Source organism: Xyrauchen texanus, chromosome 37, assembly GCF_025860055.1.
Source record: "Xyrauchen texanus isolate HMW12.3.18 chromosome 37, RBS_HiC_50CHRs, whole genome shotgun sequence".
Classification (NCBI taxonomy): Eukaryota; Metazoa; Chordata; class Actinopteri; order Cypriniformes; family Catostomidae; genus Xyrauchen; species Xyrauchen texanus.
The window spans coordinates 14,416,312-14,436,998 of record NC_068312.1 but is presented as its reverse complement, the minus strand read 5'-3'; the positions used below and the strand labels follow the sequence as shown (position 1 = coordinate 14,436,998).

Below are 20,687 nucleotides of genomic sequence, written 5' to 3'. Positions count from 1 at the left end.
TCTACTTTTAGATCATGCTGTAGTTTTTTGTCAGCTTCCCAGATTCAAGCATCAGGGTTTGGTTTGTAGTACTATAGGTGTAACTACCTGAAATGGTCTCCGATATATGGTTAAAGTGTGTAAATATATATGTGTGTGTGTGTGTGTGTGTGCGTGCGCACGCATGTAGGGGGATGTCTTTGCAGCTGGCTGACTGCTATCTCAGGACCCCCCAAAGTATATCATAGCAGCCCATAACCAACAACTACCCATGATTTCTCCATTCATATTCCAGAAAATGTTAACTGATGGAATTTGGCCACAAAAATTACAGTGCCATGTCAAATGTCACTAGATGTAGAATCTTTAAATGGTTACTTTAGAGTTAGGACAACTTTGGGGATTGATCTATAATACTGAGTCAATGGCATGCACACTCACTGTTGCCATCTAATTTTGAGCTGCTATTGACCTCGTTTACAGTAGTGCCATCTTTACATTTTTAATGGGAATGATAACGGGGCTGTGAGGGATAGACAAACAGTCTCTTAAAGGGTTATACTGTGGTTCAGTGCATTTTCACTGACAAAAAAAAAAAAAAAAGATAAAACATCTTCCCAAAAACATTTCAATTGACCAGAAAACTTGAGATGTGGAAAATTAGACGTGATCTAGGAGCTTTATACACTGGATGTCATTTATGCGACTGTCTATCCCTCGCAGCCTAGTTTTCATTCACATCAAAAATAACACCACTGTGAATAAGGTCTATTGAGGGACATAACGAAACATAAAAAGCAGATGGGAAGGAATAAGACAGAAGACAGTGATAGGAGTCAAGGGTGAATTTCAGTGCCGTTTACTTGGTGTGAACCATAGAGGTGCTGAACAGAAGCTTCTGCTTTTTCTTTTTTTTCTTCCCCCCTTTCTCCTCTAAAAAACAAATAATAATTACTGTCAAAATCCAAATACTTCATGCTTTCACTATGTAAATAATGGAAAACTACCATTACAAATGTAGCTTCCCTAAACTACACAGACACATTGAGCAGGACTGATAGAGGGAGACTCACCAGGGATGGGAAAAGTGTGTGCTGGGGTTCGATTTCCATGATCCAGCTGCGACAAAGCCTCCTCAAAGGCCTGACTGAAAGAGTTCTGGAAACAGGGTACTGGGACTCGATCTCGATCAGAGCCGTCACTCTCTCCATCACTGTCTACTGATGGAGGGGCCAGGAACATGTCTGCACTCACTTTGGAGAAAAACACCGGTCAAGTCGTATAAAAAGATATTCAGAGTTAGCCAAAAGTAAACAGCCAAAAAAATTAAATAATTATGATGACATGAGTCTCACTTTTTTTTGTGGTGGTTTTAGGCCCAGCATCCACACGGGCTTTCCCATCTTTCAGCATCTACCAGAAAAGTCACAAGTTAGGCTACATGCTTTTGACACTCAAACCTCTCAAGACTACCACTCATTTTTCAAGGTGTAGGCAGACAGAACTATGAGGGGTCCACAAAGTTATCATAAGTTATCATATATTTTAGCTGCGTTTTGTTTTGCCAATTTTCCCATTTTTATTTTATATCAATAGTTTTCATTAAGTTTTAGTATACATTAATAACCTGGTAGGTCCAGTAGGTAACAGTCGACAACCACGGCCACCAAATCCCACTGCAAAATGTGTATAGTAGCGGTGTAATAATTCACAATTCGGTTCAAGATACTGAACTCCGTTTGGTTCACGATTCTTTAAACTAAGCCTGATGCAAGAAGTTAAATAAATATTACAGGTTCAATAAAACAGCATTTGTGGCATAATGTTGATTATCACAAAAATTTATTTTGACTCATTCCTCCTTTAAAAAAAAATAAAAAAAAATCAAGGTTATAGTGAGGCACTTACAATGGAAGTGAATGGGGACAATTGTTTAAGGGTTTTAAAAAAAAAAAAAAAAAAAAAAAAAAAGGCAGAAACGTGAAGCATATAATTTTTCATAGCGTATTTTTTGAGCTGTAAAGTTGTTAATATTGTAATTTTTACAGTAATTTTAGGGTTTGTTGACATTATATCATCATGGCAAAGAAGTTGTAAAATTGGCTATAACATTATACAGAAAGTTAAGCGATTTTATCATACTAAAATCATGTTAACACACATCTTGTGTCTACACTTTTGAAAAAGAGTATTTTCAAGTTAAAAAATTGGCCCCCATTCACTTCCATTGTAAGTGCCTCACAGTGCCCCAGATTTAAATTTTTTTTTTTTCATAAAAAAAATCAACATTATCCCACAAATGCAGTTGATTGAGCTGAACTTGTATTGAACCTGGAATATTCCTTTAACTTTTGAATGTTTTTTATTTATTTATTTTTTTTAAAAAGACATGCAAAACAGTTCCGTTCCTTAAAAGTTTAGCTAAAAGTATGGTTTATAAAAGTGCTAAATAATCCATCAGAGCTGTACTGGGACTTAAAATCAGCCCAGAACAGTGCAATGGTGACATCAAATGGAAATATTAGCTAATAATTGTGCTTTGCAGAAAATGTAATGTGTTATATAGCAGTTTGTGAATGTAAAACAAAGTCTGCAAAGTTTCAAAAATCAAAGTGCATGACAAATGTTAATGACTCCCAAAAAAAAAAGAAACGATTCTGAACACCTGAAACGAGTCATTAGTAATTCCAGACTTACTTCCTCTACTAACCTATGTAATTTGGTAACAAAATACCTGCCAATGGTCTTCATTGACTGCTTGTGAACAGCTTTGACCTGCCATCAAACATTACACTAAGTGGTAGACCAATCACAACAGACTGGGACATCTGACCAATCAGAGCAGAGTAGGCTCTCTGAAGGGATGAGTTTAGAATTAATCCTTTAGAACAGACCATTGAACGAGTCGTTTTTGACACTGGCAAAAAAAAAAGGTAATGCTGCAATTTAAATTATGAGCAAATTAAAGTTTCTTTTTTTTTTGGGTTTTTTTTTTTCCTTGGATGCATGCAAATATGTTGTATGAGACCTTTAAAAAAAAAAAAAAAAATCAGGCACATTTAAAAACCATAATAGGTGCTCTTTAACATTTGAAGGCCCAGCCAATGTGCAAATATCACCAGTGCCTTTGGGTGTACCAGAATCCATGTTTGAATGGGAGTGTTTTAAGCCATTTCTGAGAAAATTGCAGTCAAACCTGAGCAAAGGACATGCAGTGAGAGTCCTCTTCCACACTGGCTACACTGAGACAGGGACTGTGCTGACTCAGATAAGGGAACATCACTCCATCTGAAATAAAGCAATAAATGGTAAAAATAATAGTAATAATAATAACAACAACCACAGAGCAGTATAAGTGAGTGTGTGTGTGTGTGTGTGTGTGTGTTACCAGAGGATGGGCTGTTGCTCAGAGGTGAGGGGGGTCCCAGTAGGAACTCTGGGGGCTGATATCTTGGGCTGTTCTGAGGAGGGGATCCAAAAGCAGGAAACTGCTGGAGGTTCTCCAGCCCAATATGCACATCTGGATCTAACAGACACACAAAAACACTCATTTTTGAGCCAATAGTGAGCAAAAGAAAAATAAAATGTACAAAAAAGTTTTTTGTTTTAACGCTTTCAGAAAAACAGGACAGAGTTCATTCAGGTGACATTTTGTGGCATGGGGAGCTTAATTCTTACATTTGCCCTGTTTTCTGTTTTCCTCCATCTCAATCCTCTTCTCTCTTCTCTTTTCATCCCTCACTTTCTTTAGCCTCAGACGCTTCCGCTTCTCCAAGTCATCTGCCAGAAATAGAAAAAAAGGTGATGTTGAAAATAATGTTTCTATCAGATGTTTCTAATTTGTCTATCAGCTGTCTATTATTTATTTTAGCAGTTTGGTTTTAGATGGGGTTGAATAAGGGGTGTTTGTGTGTTAATTTACCTGAGAAGCTGTCCAGGGTCTCTTTTGAGAGAATCGGTGGCTGAAGATTTAGCTCACAGAGGCTGAACTCACACGTGAGGGGCAGGTGAGAGAGGTAACGATGCCGACGACGAATATCCTACAAAGAAATACATTTTGTTTCTTCATGGTAAGTGTTACTAATGGAATTTAAAACCTGATCCTGCAAGTATGGTTATAAACACACCCAGGTACAAGATATGTATTTATCTGCAATACTAGGAGACAATACCTCAGTGACAGTCTGTCCATCAATCTCCACTACAGTAGCAGTTATAGACTGGGGGCTATTCTCTAGGCTTCCATACTCTCTCTGCAGACAGCGAACATTCACTGGGTGCAGAAACATCTGCTGACCGTCCTCAGCTGTATGAGCACGAGAGAGACATATAACATTCATATACATAGACCTTGTATGTCCATTGTAAAATACAAGTTTAGGCATAATTAGTAAATTAGCAGACACAAACCTTGATAGAAGTAGTAAAATGGGCCATGATGAGAGTTCTGCATTGGGCCCATCTCATTCTGACTGGTCTGATTGGTCTCTTCCACAGGGTAGTCATCCACTGGTTCTTCAGGAATCTCTTCATCTACCTCAGGAACATTCTGAGCAGGTGTCTCTTCCACTGGCTCCTCGTGGAGCTCCTGAATCTCATCATCAAATGCTGATGCATACTGTATAATGGGCTGAGTTTGGACACAGTACATTAAATTAAATGAGTGTCAGTAATATTAACTGCAGTGGTCCTCAACTGGTTTCCCTTCTGGTCCAGATTTTACATTTGACAAAGTGGTGACTCAACAGTCCCAACATTTTTTATTTTGGTCCAATTGTTTAATTGGGATTTATTACTATTACAAATAAATGCAAAGGCCCAACAATATGCAAAAGTATTACCCCCTACATATGTTGAAAAGGAAACTGCCAGATATAAAATTAGGTTTGTTTATACACGTGCACACGCGTACGCACCCAACCTAACAAAGCCTGTGCAAATCAATAGAAATCAATTTAGAGCATATGGCTTCATTTTGCTCAGTGCACACATATACATGTATATTAAATGTAATAAAAAGAAAAAAGATTTAATGTTATAACTTAACATTGATTTCCCCTGATGTTCAGAACAGGCTTGGGAGTCACCAGTTGAGAACAGTAGTTTAAATCTAAAAGATGTCTTTCCCTTTACTCTATGCTGAGGGACAATGTATTAAGCATTGAAACGGTCATACTCATCACAAATGGTAGTATAGGTGTACTAATAGAAGAGGTGGTGTCTTTACTCACCTTAGAGTTAGTGAAGCTCTTGACCAGTGTGACCTCTGGAGAGGAGTGCTCAGTAAGAGACAGTTTCCTCATGTCTAGCTCATCAACAGAGCCTCTATTCTTATTGCGACACTTCAGCAGACCCTCCTCTCGCTCCTGTCGATTTAGGGATTGAATAAGGTTTAGATTGTGAGGTTTACATGTTTAAGTGCAATGTTAGGGAGTAACTAACTAAATGTTTTGACACTATTAACACACAAAGTTTTTGAGTAACATAGTTATTCAAATCAGCATTATAGCAGAGCCATTTTCCAGGTAGTGTAGCTACTGAATATTCTGGAATAAGACACGTTTTCTTTTTTAGGTCTTGTGATTAATAGTCCGACGCAACTTACATACATCATTTACACATAACTGATGTCGGCCAGTCAAACATGCTGCACACCAAAACACAAGCTTACACAAAAACATCAGTCATAGAAACGGTAGTAGCGTTTTAAAGTTGTCTGTTGAGAGTATTTTACCGTAAAGGTATTCTATGCTATCAGTTTAAATATTCCATCATCATTATTGTTCTAAAAAACTCTATACCTGTGTCAAACACAACCTATCACATGCCCAAAAAAAAAAATTATAAATAAAAAAAAATTCAGTCGGTGAACCAGATAATTAATACATTGCAAAGAGGGTTGTTTAATTAACTTATTAAAGTTGCAAATACCGCAACTTTAATAAGATAATAGAATACGATAGGCATATTGTTTTACTCTGACTAAAAGTGGTTTATTTGTATACAGCATAGTTACAACAGATGGGGCTGATCCGTCATGGTTTTTTTTTTTTTCATGAAACAAACTGAATATAATAAACTATTACAATGGATTACTTAAAAGCAAATGCTCCTGATTAAAACCAACCAAAATAAAACGTAATTCGATGCGTGCATCCAGGCGCAATCGTCACAGAGCGATTGTGAAGTAACCTCGGTCAGTGCAACTTTTACACAGATGTGACTTCTGTTTTTTTTTCCTCCTCTCAACAGCAGGATTTTGACCTGGTGCGACTTATTTTCAGGTGTGACTATTTCTGGAAAAATATGGTACTCACATTTTTTTATTACATTTTTTACAATGCTAAATCACTGTTTTTAAATGTCTCATTGTCGGTTTCATTCTAGTTTTATAAAACATTTTAAAAAGTTAATTAAACCTCAGTTAAATTAGTTTGTCCAGTAGATAATCTGAATTGGATTTTTTATAAATACTCCTCCATACTTTACTTAACTTGTAGAGCAGCTAACTATTTGTTTCAAAAGTGTATCTTAAATGTTTAAAGTGATCGTTAAATTCTTTCATGATATACTCGCCCACCTGGCATCCCAGATATGTATGACTTTCTTCTGCAGAACACAAATGAAGATTAGCACTTTAGGTCCACACAATGCAAGTGAATGGGTGCCAAAAACGACACCAGTGGTTAAATTAATATGTTCAGACATGATATGATGTGTGGGTGAGAAACAAATCTCAAAAAATTACTCAAAAAAAAGTAATTTTGTGTCACAAATTCTCCTCCCTGCCAAATAGGGGGGCGATATGAATGAAAAATACGAATCACCAAAAACAGAAGGAGAATGAATGTGAAGGACTAAGGACTTAAATATTGACCTGTTTCTCACCCGCACCTATCACATCACTTCGGAAGATATGGATTTAACCACCAGAGTTGTCTAGAGTACTTTTGGTACCCATTCACTTACATTGTATGGACCTACTGTGCTGAGATATTCTTCTAAAAATCATCGATTGAGTTCATACAAATCTGGGATGGCATGAGGGTGAGTAAATTAGAAAATTTTCATTTTTGGGTGAACCATCCCTTTAACTACTATGAATTTTGAGTATCTCATAGCCCGGCAAAGTTTCAAAGCAACTTCTCAAACACTGATTGAGTACATTCATATGAAAGTGTGAATGCATGTGTGTACCTGCAGCTGCAATAAGGCGCTTTGTATGAAACAGGCCTGTGGGTCGTCTTTCTCTTGGTTGAATTGTGTTTGGAGAGCAACCCTCTCTTCAGCCAGCAAACCCAAAACCTGCTCCCGAGACGCCAGCAGCAGCTTAGAGTATGAGCTCAAATGTACATCTGCATCAAATGAATGAAAACCCCGATCAAATGTGAAATTTAAAAAACGCAGTCAAATGAATACCACCAAAGATGCATGCCAAAACCAGCATGTCGGAGACAGAAATCCCACCTCCAAAATGAATGGGCTCCTCCACTTTAACCCATTGAGAGCTGGGAAGAGCCACCAGCGTTCCTTTCTCTCTCCGCATCAGACACATGGTGATTATATCACCGGTCACATACTGATGGGTCTCCATGGCAACCACACTGGAAGATGCCAAGGTAAGGCTTCAGTTACAACATTAAGGATAACACTTAAATCAACAAGTATTAATGTTTTCACTGTACCTTGAAAAAAGACATTAATGAATGTATTGAGAAAATGTACGTCTTGATTTCACATGCAATTTTGAGTACAATAAGGAACTAAAAAAACATTGCCATTATATCAAGAGTCTGTTGTCTTAAAAAATAACATAAATATAAACAAAATATGGTAGTTCACTTAAAATAGTCTCCAAACGTTCCTTGAGTAAAATATCTACAAAGACTAATTATAAAAATCTTGAAATAAATGATAGTAATAGACATGGTAGTAATGCAACTGACTAATAGATCTGACAAGAACCACAGAGAAAAAAAAGAGACCTACGACAGTACAATCTATTTAGTCAACCTAAACATTCCTATTACACAATCTCTGTACAAACCTCTTGAGGTCAACACTGTGTACGGCCTCATAACAAATGGGGCACTTGGACCAACTCTTCTCACTCAAAGAGAGGTAGTGCAGCATACACGGCCAACAATAGATGTGGCCGCAGCGTGTGATATGGGCCGCCACGGGGGGATACAGGCAGATCGGACATGACGGCACCTCATGACTGTTGATGCGCTGTGCCGAATGAGAAAGATAAAAACGTCATGAAGATAAGCATTTTCATCTGGTGTCTACAAAAGTTCAGATGAGTTACTGAAAGTAGGTAAAATAAATCATGTGGTCTGAACTGGAACTAAATGCATAGAATCCTCACCACTTGCTGCACACAGTCCCAGTCCACCAGTGTGTCTGGATCAGTGAAGTGGGCCTGATAGTCCTGATCATCAATTACCACAAACTGGCAACTTGTGGAAAATACACATTTAAGAAACAAGATGAATGCAGGCATCACAATCTTATTTAAAAAGGAAAGAGTACTTTAGCACTTTTTCTTAGCGCAATAAGCACTGGAAAATACATTAACATAAAATAACACAATAGTAATTTCATGCTTCAAGCTGAAGTTTAGAATTCTATTTCACATGATGTTTTATACTCACTTGGCCTGTAGGAAAAGCTCCTTGTTGAAGGGCTTGTGTTTGTGACCCCACTTGTTGCGACGACCCCAGCAGGAATGGCCATCGCCTCCGGAGCCAAAATGACCTCCTCGTGGCTCAAACGTGAAGTTGAGCAGGTGGTTCAGACTAATCTTTTTAGGTCCAGCAAACTGAGCTGGGCTAAACTCTGCCCGGCAGGTCTCTGCTACCTAATGACAAATGTACAGTGCTAAGAGTTCATACTTGATACTATAGGCATGTTTGTTTACTTTTTTGCATTATAGGCTATTCAAACTTTGACTATTTTCTAGTAGACAATAGGACTGGTCATTGATTCAGATTTCCCAAATTAGTTCCATTTCACAAGCTCTTGATTCGATATAGATTAATATGGGTATATTTCTGTTATAATGTCCCTATTGTTTACATCTGAAATTATGCTGTTAATTATACAGGGGACCTTCTAACTAGGTATATTACGAAAATATACATTTTACAAATTATATTTAATCTGTTTTTTATGATTTATCAGATCCAAATCCATGTATTCAATTAACAACATTTTTGTTACGTGCATAATTTGTGCAATTTAAAAGTATGAACGTGCTTAAACCAGTACTGTCTCTAACAAAACCAGCATTTCTGTAAGGAGCCTCTGTAAATTAGAGCGTGCTAATGAGACTCATGATTAGATTTAAATTAACTTTATAGTTTCTTGTTTTTGATCAACAACTGACAACAGAACACAAGGGGTTTTAAAAGAGACATTATTCAAATGACAAATGGGTTGGACACAGATTACATGGAACAACTTTTACTCTCAACATGCAGTGAAAGGATTTCGCTGATGAATACTTCACTATACTACACAATCAGAGTGAAATCAAAATATTTACCAACCAGTCACCAAATAAACACATTTTAGCTGTATAGCGTGAAATTAAGTTGCAAATGAAAGTGATTTTATCTCATTGTAGTGGAGGGTTGCGCATGGAGTAAAATATCTTTTACAGCCCTTCATTACAATGAGAGGAAATCACTCACATGAGACCAAATTCCACAATATGCGAATATAAATGTATATATATTTGGCAACTGGTTGGTAAATGTTTAGATTTCACTCACCAGTAAATTAATTGTTTAGTATAGTAGTGGAGAATTCAGCAGCGAGATCATTACCGGTTTTAGCACTTGTTCAACAAATCAATGTACGTACCTGTAAATAGTAAAACAAATATGCAATTAAACAATAATAATGTAACAAAATATAATATATGCAATATACTATTATATTTATTGATTAAATACATTGATTTGTGTCTAAAATGTGACCAAAATGCTGAAATACTAAGAAAATATCATTAGTAAAATTAAATATATTAGTATAATTTTCATATTGTACCTAGTTAGAAGGTCCCTTGTATAGGTCACAGAATTAGCCTGGAGACATTGTATTTCATATGTTAGCCAAAGGGATATTATACCTGAAAACACTCATATAAATCAATATCAAAAGCTTGCGAATCAGCATCGAATCTGAAAATATGTATCGATACCAAGCTCTTTTAAGAATCCATATCGAGACTGTTCAAATGAAGATAGCGATGTATCGGAAAATCGATATTTTTACCCACTCCTAGTAGATAATTAACCAAAATGATCACTGAGATTTAATATGGAAGCATGAAAACATAATGGATTCAATTATTTGGCTCAAAATCAATTTATAAACCCACCTCTTCTCTTCTCCCACCTCCAGCGAGACCATACTGTCGACCCCCACCGCCACCTCTCTGAGGGGGTCTCTTGTCAAAATTCTTGCTTTTTTGTGGCTGGGAACGCCGAGGGCCTGAAAAGCTCTCAGCCTTGGGAAAAGAGGGCTCACGTTTGCGGTTATAGCGCTTTGAGCCCCCATTATTCTTGCCATCTAAATAAAAGAGGAAAGAACCGTATCACAATGTATTCAAATTTAATTTTACTCGTCAACATAAAATGAATGTAGGCCTAGTTCCAAGAATGGATGAGGGAGAACCCTGTTTATTACAATTAATATTGATAATAAAATTGAAATAAATGATAATAACAGTCAAGAATGTCATGTTTGTTGTCCCTCCTCAAGATAAAATATAATTATCTGACATAACACAGTCGGATTGTTAAACATGAATTGTGAATTTGTTCTTAGTATGCATACCAAATTGATCACTACTTTGACAATTAACACAGACCTAACTTCATCAATTCAGTCACATGTTGTACTTTAAAGTGTTTCAGAAAGGGCCACATGATAAGAGAAGGGGTGCAAACACAGCTTTTCAGTCAGCAGCAGATACTCCAAATATGCCTCCATCAAAACATTATTTATCAAAACGAAGACGAGAGCAGTATACAATATAACAATTTAAACGGCTATCTACAATATTTTCATGCTGATATGTTTATAGCTTCCTTAGGCCCCTCCAAAAAATAGAGAGCATTAAACCACTGAAGCTTTTCCTCTGATCACATGGCAGCCTGATGACCAGAATAGATCCTGACGATACATCCACCTAATACAAAGTGGAGCAGGGAAAATGTATTCCCCTGAGGCATGTCAATAAATATTTAGGAGAAATCAATAAAGATTTAGGGGATATTCGGTATGCGTTTATATCAGTCTACCTATATAGATTTGTTTTATAGTAAAGTTTTGATATTGATATGGATTTATATCAGGTGGATACATTCACTGACACAAGAGAAATTTAATTAGGGTGGTAAAAGTGTAGTGAAGTTGTAAATCCAGCCTGGCCAAGAAGGTGGAATAGGCCCAAATGGTTGAATGACAATATTAATAGTTTAACTGTTATTCTGAATATTGTATACGGAGTTGATTTCAAATTAATACTAATATTGTTCGATTATCCACTACTGGTGCAAGTAGCAAGCCAATCAAGCTAGCTGGAGCTACGTTATCTCGGCAGACACGAACAAAACTACGTCATAACCATAACATACCCTTTCTCCTAACCAGGGACAGCTCAAATTCGACCATTAAAACCGTGTGTTTATGTCCATAAGGTGCTGATGTCCATAAGGTGTACCTGTTTTGGTTTTAGTGTCTGCAGGAGTCGGGCCTATAGAGCTGGAGCGAGGCGGGATCTTCGTACTGCTGCTGTTGTTGGTGTTTGGATTTTTCTCCATGTTGAGGCCGAACTCTGGGGAGAGAGTCTCCGAGCTCTCTCGCATGAAACAGGGTAAAAGTGAAAAACAACGGGTTGTTGCTGGCGCGGGTCAGGCGACGAAGGCCCTTGTTCATTTCTGTCAAACGCGGAGACCCCATTACGGCGACATATTGACCACAAACAAACCGAGAGAAAACTGAGAGACACAATCCAAATGTCTCAGTAAAAACAAGCTGTGCTAACACAAAAAAATAGGTGCCCAAAAAGCGGGGCCTCGCCCCTTGAAACGCGCAGTTTTTTCTTGAAGCGGGAAGTGTTGCGCCCCACAAGGCGTTAACCGCTCTCCTAAAGAGGAAAACGGGTGATTGAATGGGTTTTTACCCAAATTTTATTGAAGCAAAATAAACTCAGGCTTATGGCGACAGGTCGCCAATCGGGAACCACAAACACCCGGATGAGTTTTATATACCTCGCAGGGTTTACGACGTGCGCATGCGCGGACATGCCGATTCTGATTGGTGCATTTCACTGTTCGACGTGCTGTAATGTACAGTGTGTCATACAGTCGTGTCAAAAATATTTGGTTTATTAAAATTACAACAAACGTTTTTGACTTTGTAATAACATGCGTTTTTTATTGGCCGTGCTACAAGCAGCAATGGTTTTATTTAGTACAAAATCTTTCAAACAATAAAACACTGTCGTGATATAAACATGACCTGTTCAACTTTTCAGGGTATATACTAGCAGTAATTTCTCACACGTGTTTTATTTTTAGGCGAATTGGTAGAAGCAGTCATGGATTTACTCAGTGCAAAAGTGAAAGAAAAAAAAACAGTAATGTATCACAATATACTACATTTAAAAAAAATACAGTGCTGAAGAATATTCAGAAAATAAATACTATACAAGTTTATTTTATGATCCAGACTCCATGTTAACAATTTCCTTAAAGGGACAGTTCACCTAAAAATATATGTTGTTTTAACATGTACTTTCAAAGCCTGCTTGACTTTCTTCCTTAAAATAATACTGTAGAGTGACATTCTGCCAAACATGTTTTGCCTGTTACAGAAAAATAAACATTACAAGGGGTTGGAACAACATGGGGGTGAGTAAATGATGATATAATTTTCATTGTTTGGTGAACAATCCCTTTAATGTCCAATAATGTAACATAAAAAGATCACTGATCTTTTTATGTGATCTAACTAATCTCTATATGATAAGAAAATAATTTAAAGAATCCAAGATGTCACCATCTTCATCTACAAATCAGGTACAAAGTTTGATATGAGGGTGTTTAGGTCTCTTCGTCATCATCATCATCATCATCATCATCACTCCCTTCTTCATCAGCTTTCTCCCCACTGACATTACCCAGGGAACAACTCAGGATAGCTCTTCTAATCTCTTGTCTTTCATCTATGTTAGCGAGAGAGTGAGTGAGTGAGAGAGAGAGAGATTAGTAGTGGTTCCCCAAATTTTCAGACCTCACAAGTTGCGCTTTATCACTGTATTAAAGTTCTACACACATCAGTTATTATAAATAGAACACGGAAATAATAATAATGTATTATTTTCAGTATTTTACATGTCCAGAAATGTGCAGCTTACCACCTGGGGGAACTCTTTTCCAAGAATAAATACATCTCTTGTACTTATAAAGGCAGACTGTAATGGAACTGATAAGAAAAAAGGCAGCAAACCAAAACTTACCATTTGTTTTGCAGTCTAGCAGCATTCTGTGGAGCTGTTGTCTGTTGTACCGAGCAAGAAACTTCTGACATGTTCTAATTGTTCCTGTGGACATGGACAAGAAAGGACATAGACAGCTAGGTAACACTTTACAATAAGGTTCCATTCAATAACATTAGTTAACGCATTAGGTATCATGAACAAACCATTAACAATATATTTTTTACAGCATTTATTAATCTTTGCTAATGTAAAATAGTGTTCACTGTTAGTTCATGTTAACTAATGTTGTTAACTAATGTTAACCAATGGAACCTTGTAGTGCTACCAAAGAAAAAAAGACATTAGGGTTCAATGTGATGTCAACCAGCCACCTCAAGGTCTAATAGAGAAAGTGTTCCATAAATGTACTATGCACTCATACACTATAGCCTGCAATGACATGCACCTAAGGCCAACTGGACTTCTTCTGACTTTATAGAATTGTAATATTACAGCAAAACAAGCAGCCATGTACAGTATGAATCTTAAAGGGATAGTTCACCCCAAAATTATAATTATCACCCTCATTCCATCCCAGATCTATGTGACTTTCATTCTTCTGATCCATTTTGACCTGGATCGGCTCTGTTACTGAAGCTTTTAGACGGATCAGGTATCAGTCCGACAAGGCCGATCCAAATCCGATACTTTGTGCAACAAGTTCATTACTGCCAAGCTCAAAAAATACCTTAAAACCATAAAAACACCATTAAAGTAGTTAATATGACTTGTGCATTTTATTAAAAGCCACTTGAAGATGTGCGAAAGCTCTGTGAATCACAAAAGGCTGTGTAAATATATAAATGCATGCGCAGCTCCAGCATGTCAGTGAATGGCACTGCTCCGTTTACATACACACACACAATTTTTAGCCTTCACACGTTGCACAATATTTGAGCGCTACCCACAAACAACATCTCAGATGTAGATACTCAATAGTTTGGTTCACTTACAATATGCATTTAGAACGGCACTGGAGTTGCATTTGACCAGAATTTGAATAAGAAGCGAATTAAACTACTGTGAACTTGCCTACAAACAGACACATACAGGACTTGCAGGAGAGTTCAGAATGTCAAAATAAAAGCGTGAGGGTTTAAAAGTTAAAGGTGCACGATTGAGATATATTGCAATATATTACTATTATAATATATTATTATTATTTACTAATTATAATAATATTTGAGTTGAATGGGTTCCAAAAAATAATTGTGAATGAAAAGTGAGCTGATATCTTACAACTAAATTGAAAAAAAAAAAAAAAGAGATCTGAATCATTTAAATTCCAGATAAAAGTAAAAAAATAAATACAATTATTTTCTACTGAAGACATGAAGACTGGAATTACTGTTAATTTTGCTGCTACATTATCCAGTATACTAGTTAATAATAAAGTGTGTCTTAATAAGCTATACATTTATATTTAAATGTGTAGAGGTTTGTTTTTCTTTACATATTAAAGAGCGCACACAAGTAGTTCTACAAAATAATGTAAATATATTCTTAACTGATTATGCAAACAACAACACTGGTATCGGATCAGGATCGGCCACTACTAAGATTTACGATATCGGAAGAGAAAAAGTGGTATCGGTGCAGCCCTATAGATTTATATAAAAATAACATAAAAACATTAAAGAAGTGATCCAATGCAAAATAATACTTGTATGATTATTAGATATACATTAATACTACTTTGATGCAGTCAGAATGCCTATAAAAGAGAGCAGCAGGCATTGTAAGCTGCATTTACACATTGCACAGATCCAATATTTTGAAATAAGATTTCTTACACATTAATATCATGTCAAGAGGGGCATTAAAAAAATAAATAAAAAGCATTTGGCTGATCACGCACACAGCTGCATTCATCACAGAACACGAGTGCAAGGGCAGACATACACATGTTAGTACGGAGTAGGTATGACCCAATAACACATTTTTGAGAACGAGTGCCGTTACTTCATTTTTGGTACTCGCCGATACCAAGTCTGATGTCTGTTTATTTAAACTGTATCATCAAAATGGTGTTTAAATAAATAAATACTTTAATCAAATGCAACAATGTAGTTATATTTTGTCAAATAAAGTGCTGCATAACAGAGCATCACACATGTTAGATAATGCTTAAGTATAATACGATTACTACTGATTTATAATAATTATTAGTAATATTAAAGTGAATATTACGTAACTGTACAGAAGGGATACATTTTTGTCATACTTTTTTCCTATAAATTTACCTTAATTTTTGTTGTTTTAACCAAGGAGCTCTGATATTATGTCGGCAGCTTCCCACTCTGGAAAAGCCGGTTGCTACGGGACTCAGTGTCAACACTGTCTCCACACATTCACAAGCGCTCACATTTGAATTACATGCAAACTACATATTTATCATATTAAATTGCAGCTTTAGCTGCTAAATAATATCACAAGGACATAAAGTGATTTTAATTTGTGGGCTGAATGTTTACGTAATGACATTCATACGTCAGATGGGTTTTGGTATAGGAGCATTTTTACGAGTATGATTACCAGTACATGAGTGCAGTATCAGACCCGATAATGGTATTGGGAGATCCCTACATGTGAGCATTTGAAAGTAGCCAACTGTAATCAAACAGCACAAGGTACAGAGTTAATCTTGATACTGCCGATACAGCAGCAATTACAATTTTAAACTGATCAGAAATTTTGTGGCACCCTGCAGTTTGAGAACATTTGTCTTTAGCTGTTGTGTTTCCTAGTTTATTCAGCATCCCGGGCAGGAGCACTGTTTTTTAGATACCACATCAAATTAAAAGAACTCCCCCGTCCTCTCAAATCAAATTCCAAAATTACATTTGACTGCCTAATAAAGGCATGCCAAGGGACCTTTAACATACATAGCTGAATCGTTGTCATTTAGGAATAAGTGAATCGAGATCGCAATCATTTAATGATTAATCGTGCAGCTCTACTGCCTTTGTGTTTTTTTAGTTTCAAAGTTTCACTATTGCATTGCACGGACCTACAGAGCTGAGACGCCTCGCCTCGTTTCGTGCCGACAGAAATACAGCTCTCTGCGGTAAGACTCGCGGTGGTGGCTTGTGTGTTTACATCAACACGGAATGGTGCAAGAACTCTATGCTAGTCTCTAGTTACTGTTCATCGCTGTTGGAGCTTGTGACTGTTAGATGCAGACCTTTTTATCTACCACGGGAATTCACCACTGTTTGCATAACCGGAGTTTACATTCCCCCCAGCGCTAACGCTAAGGAAGCGCTCTGTGAACTGTATGGGGCTATGAGCGAACTGCAGAACGCTCACCCCGACGGACTGTTTATTGTCGCCGGAGATTTCAACCATGCAAATCTCAAGACAGTGCTCCCTAAATTCCATCAGTATGCGGACTTTGCAAGGAGAGGGGCTGAACGCGCTTGATCTTGTTTACACAAACATCCCAGGCGCTGCACGGGCGGAGCCCCGCCCCACCTCGGCTACTCAGACCACATCTCTGTTATGTTAATTCCAGCATACAGACCGCTCGTCAGACGCACAAAACCGCTTCAGAAGCAGGTGAAAACCTGGCCAGCAGGAGCCATCTCTGCTCTTCAGGACTGTTTTGAGTGTACTGACTGGCACATGTTCAGGAGGCTGCAACATATGGCGATTCTACCAACTTGGAGGAATACACAGCATCAGTGACCAGCTACATCAGCAAGTGCATTGATGATGTCACTTTCTCCAAGACCATCACCACACGCTCCAACCAGAAGCCGTGGATGACTGCGGAGGTGCGCACGCTGCTGAGGTCCCGAGACTCCGCCTTCAGAGCAGGCGATAAGGCAGCCCTAAGAACAGCTAGGGCCAAACTGTCACGGGCAATCTGAGAGGCAAAGCGCCGACACGCCCAGAGAATCCACAGTCACTTCCAGGACAGCGGTGACACGCGGCGCATGTGGCAGGGCATCCAGGCCATCACCAACTACAGGACAACATCAGTTGCCTGTGACAAAGATGCCTCCCTTCCAGATGCGCTGAACGACTTCTACGCTCGGTTTGAAGTGCAGAACGACGTGATGGCGAGGAAGTCCACCCTCCTCCCAACGACCAGGTGCTCTGTCTTACCACGGCAGATGTCAGGAAAACTCTACGTAGAGTCAACCCACGGAAGGCTGCTGGACCAGACAACATTCCTGGCAGAGTGCTCAGAGGATGTGCAGACCAGCTAGCAGATGTTCTTACCGACATCTTCAACATCTCTCTGAGCAGCGCCGTTGTTCCAACGTGCTTCAAGGCCACCACCATCATCCCCATGCCAAAGAAGTCTTCAGTGTCCTGCCTCAACGACTACCGTCCCGTCGCACTTACACCCATCATCATGAAGTGCTTCGAGAGGCTCGTCATGAGGCAGATTAAGACCCAGCTGCCCCCCTCACTAGACCCACTGCAGTTTGCGTGATCGTTCAAACCGTTCAACGGACGATGCCATCACCACAACCCTCCATCTGGCCCTCACCCACCTAGACAATAAGGACTCATATGTTCGAATGCTGTTCATAGATTTCAGCTCAGCATTCAACACAATCATTCCCCAGCACCTGATTGGAAAGCTGAACCTGCTGGGCCTGGACACCTCCCTCTGCAACTAGATCCTGGACTTCCTGACTGGGAGACCTCAGTCAGTCCGGATCGGGAACAGCATCTCCACCACCACCACACTGAACACTGGGGCCCCCCAGGGCTGTGTGCTCAGTCCACTGCTGTTCACTCTGCTGACTCACGACTGTGCAGCAATGCACAGCTCGAATCACATCATCAAGTTCGCCGATGACACGACCGTGGTGGGTCTCATCAGCAAGAACAACGAGTCAGCATACAGAGAGGAGGTGCAGCGGCTGACGAACTGGTGTAGAGCCAACAACCTGTCCCTGAATGTCGACAAAACAAAAGAGATGGTTGTTGACTTTAGGAGAGCACAAGGTGAACACAATCCGCTGAACATCGACGGCTCCTCTGTGGAGATCGTCAAGAGCACCAAATTTCTTGGTGTTCACTTGGTGGAGAACCTCACCTGGTCCCTCAACACCAGCTCTATCACCAAGAAAGCCCAGCAGCGTCTCTACTTTCTTCGAAGGCTGAGGAAAGCACATCTCCCAACCCCCATCCTCACTACATTCTATAGAGGGACTATTGAGAGCATCCTGAGCAGCTGCATCACTGCCTGGTTTGGGACTTGCACCGTTTCGGACCGCAAAGCCCTGCAGAGGATAGTGAGGACAGCTGAGAAGATCATTGGGGTCTCTCTTCCCTCCATCAAAGACATTTTCAAAAAACACTGTATCCATAAAGCAACCAGCATTGTGGACGACCCCACACACCCCTCACACAAACTCTTTACCCTCCTCCCATCTGGCAAGAGGTACCGAAGCATTCGGGCCCTCACGGCCAGACTGTGTAACAGCTTCTTCCCCAAGCCATCAGACTTCTCAATACTCAGAGACTGGTTTGACACACACACGTGTCCTGAGTTGCACTTTAATAACTGTCACTTTATAACCGTCTGCTACCTCAATAACTGCTATGTGCATAGAACATTATCTCATAGTATGTTATGTTTACATTTTAGAAACTGTCATCTTTTTGCACTACTGAGTACTGGTCGGCGCTGCACTGTCTATTGTCCTGTTCATTGTCAGTAATTTGTTGTACTGTCCTGTACTTTGCACATGTTTGCACGTGCACTTTATATAGGTATATATAGGTAGTTTATATAGGTATTTTATTTCGTTGTGTAGTCTCATGTGGTCCTATGTTGGTCCTTTGTTGTTTTTATGTAGCACCATGGTCCTGGAGGAACGTTGTCTCGTTTTGCTGTGTACTGTACTAACTGTATATGGTTGAAACGACAATAAAAACCACTTGACTTGACTTGAGATATTCTTTTTAAAAATATTTGTTTGTGTTCTGCAGAAGAAAAAAAGGTGCTGGGAGAAATTTTTGGGTGAACTATTCCTTTAAAATGTGCAAACAGTCCAGCTGGATGTTCAGAAATCAGACCAGTACTTCACCCACACCTCTTACCTCCTACATGTAAGCAGTTGAGGAAGCACTGCACCTTCTGACCTCTGTTCTCAATGTAGGTGATGAAAGGTAGGGCAGACCAGATGAGCTGATAGTGTGCTTTCCTGCAGCGTATAAGAACCATTCCAGTGAGGGCATTCAGGTATTTCACTGCAACAAGATTTAAGAATAAACTTTCTGTGACGAGACACTGAATTGATCCATATTTAAATGTCATGCCAAATGAGTCTGAATAAACAGCATTATAAATAATTTATAATAACGGCAACGCTTTAAAAATGACCGGATCACTGTGGTTACTATTCTTTATATCGGTTAGGATATTCGCTATCAAGCGGCTAACCTGACACTGCCAGGTTGACCAGAGCTGATCCGTAGTCCCCATGAGCTTGGTTCACGGCTGCTCGGATTGTTTGGTAAATGCCTCTCTCGTCTAACATCTGCAAACTGCTCCGCTCAGAGGCACACACCTCGCAAAGTAAGTATCTGCAAGTAAAAAAAGAATGATCACGGGTTACATTTGTTCAGCATATGCACAGTGTTATTTTATTTTGTTACCAAGCCAAATTTTTTACCTCGATTTATATCGCACCATATTTTCAACACGTGCAGAACAAGCTTTGAAAACGCTACACTTTATTTCCGGGTTTCTTTCGGCCAATAATATTTATCGTTGGCCCAAAGTGGGCGTGGTTATACGTTGACGTCCCGGTTTTGCTGTTTATTTTGTGAGGTATTTTTTAAATATTGTTTTTAGTATTAAAAAACTGTTAGAATGATCACCTGAACAACATTATCCTTAAAAAGAAAAACGTTGTGTATTTTGTGTAGGCCTCCATTGTGCAAGCATTGTCCACTGAAAGAGGGCGCTAGACGACAGCATTAATTTAGCAGTCGAAATGAAAAAGGTTGCGTTCGATATCCTATTTTTGTCTTTCAATATATAAACCATATATAAAGTGATTCTTTAAGAATAGTGATTCATTATTATTATTATTGTTATTATTTGTATTAATAAGAATAATAAATAACTCCTTTAAATTATTCTTTAAACGTTAACCATGAAACTGCCATATCTAGACTA

General features: G+C 38.7%; 2 protein-coding genes across 2 annotated transcripts; both read right to left on the bottom strand.

The window, feature by feature from the left end:
* Window positions 1-213: 213 nt before the first annotated feature.
* Window positions 214-12,254, bottom strand: LOC127630887 (RING finger protein 10-like). Its single transcript, XM_052108737.1, has 17 exons — window positions 11,717-12,254; window positions 10,370-10,560; window positions 8,637-8,842; window positions 8,351-8,441; window positions 8,027-8,211; window positions 7,447-7,583; window positions 7,177-7,334; window positions 5,211-5,345; window positions 4,390-4,609; window positions 4,152-4,285; window positions 3,902-4,019; window positions 3,658-3,759; window positions 3,368-3,505; window positions 3,176-3,267; window positions 1,335-1,392; window positions 1,053-1,232; window positions 214-912 (listed from the first exon to the last, which is right to left on the bottom strand). The coding sequence occupies exons 1-17, from the start codon at window positions 11,859-11,861 to the stop codon at window positions 839-841; spliced, it is 2,364 nt and encodes a 787-aa protein (XP_051964697.1). The 5' UTR covers window positions 11,862-12,254; the 3' UTR covers window positions 214-838.
* Window positions 12,255-12,430: 176 nt separating this feature from the next.
* Window positions 12,431-20,226, bottom strand: pop5 (POP5 homolog, ribonuclease P/MRP subunit). The gene is made up of 5 exons (XM_052109131.1): window positions 20,179-20,226; window positions 19,947-20,089; window positions 19,604-19,753; window positions 13,517-13,600; window positions 12,431-13,222 (listed from the first exon to the last, which is right to left on the bottom strand). The coding sequence occupies exons 1-5, from the start codon at window positions 20,196-20,198 to the stop codon at window positions 13,101-13,103; spliced, it is 519 nt and encodes a 172-aa protein (XP_051965091.1). The 5' UTR covers window positions 20,199-20,226; the 3' UTR covers window positions 12,431-13,100.
* Window positions 20,227-20,687: the final 461 nt, after the last annotated feature.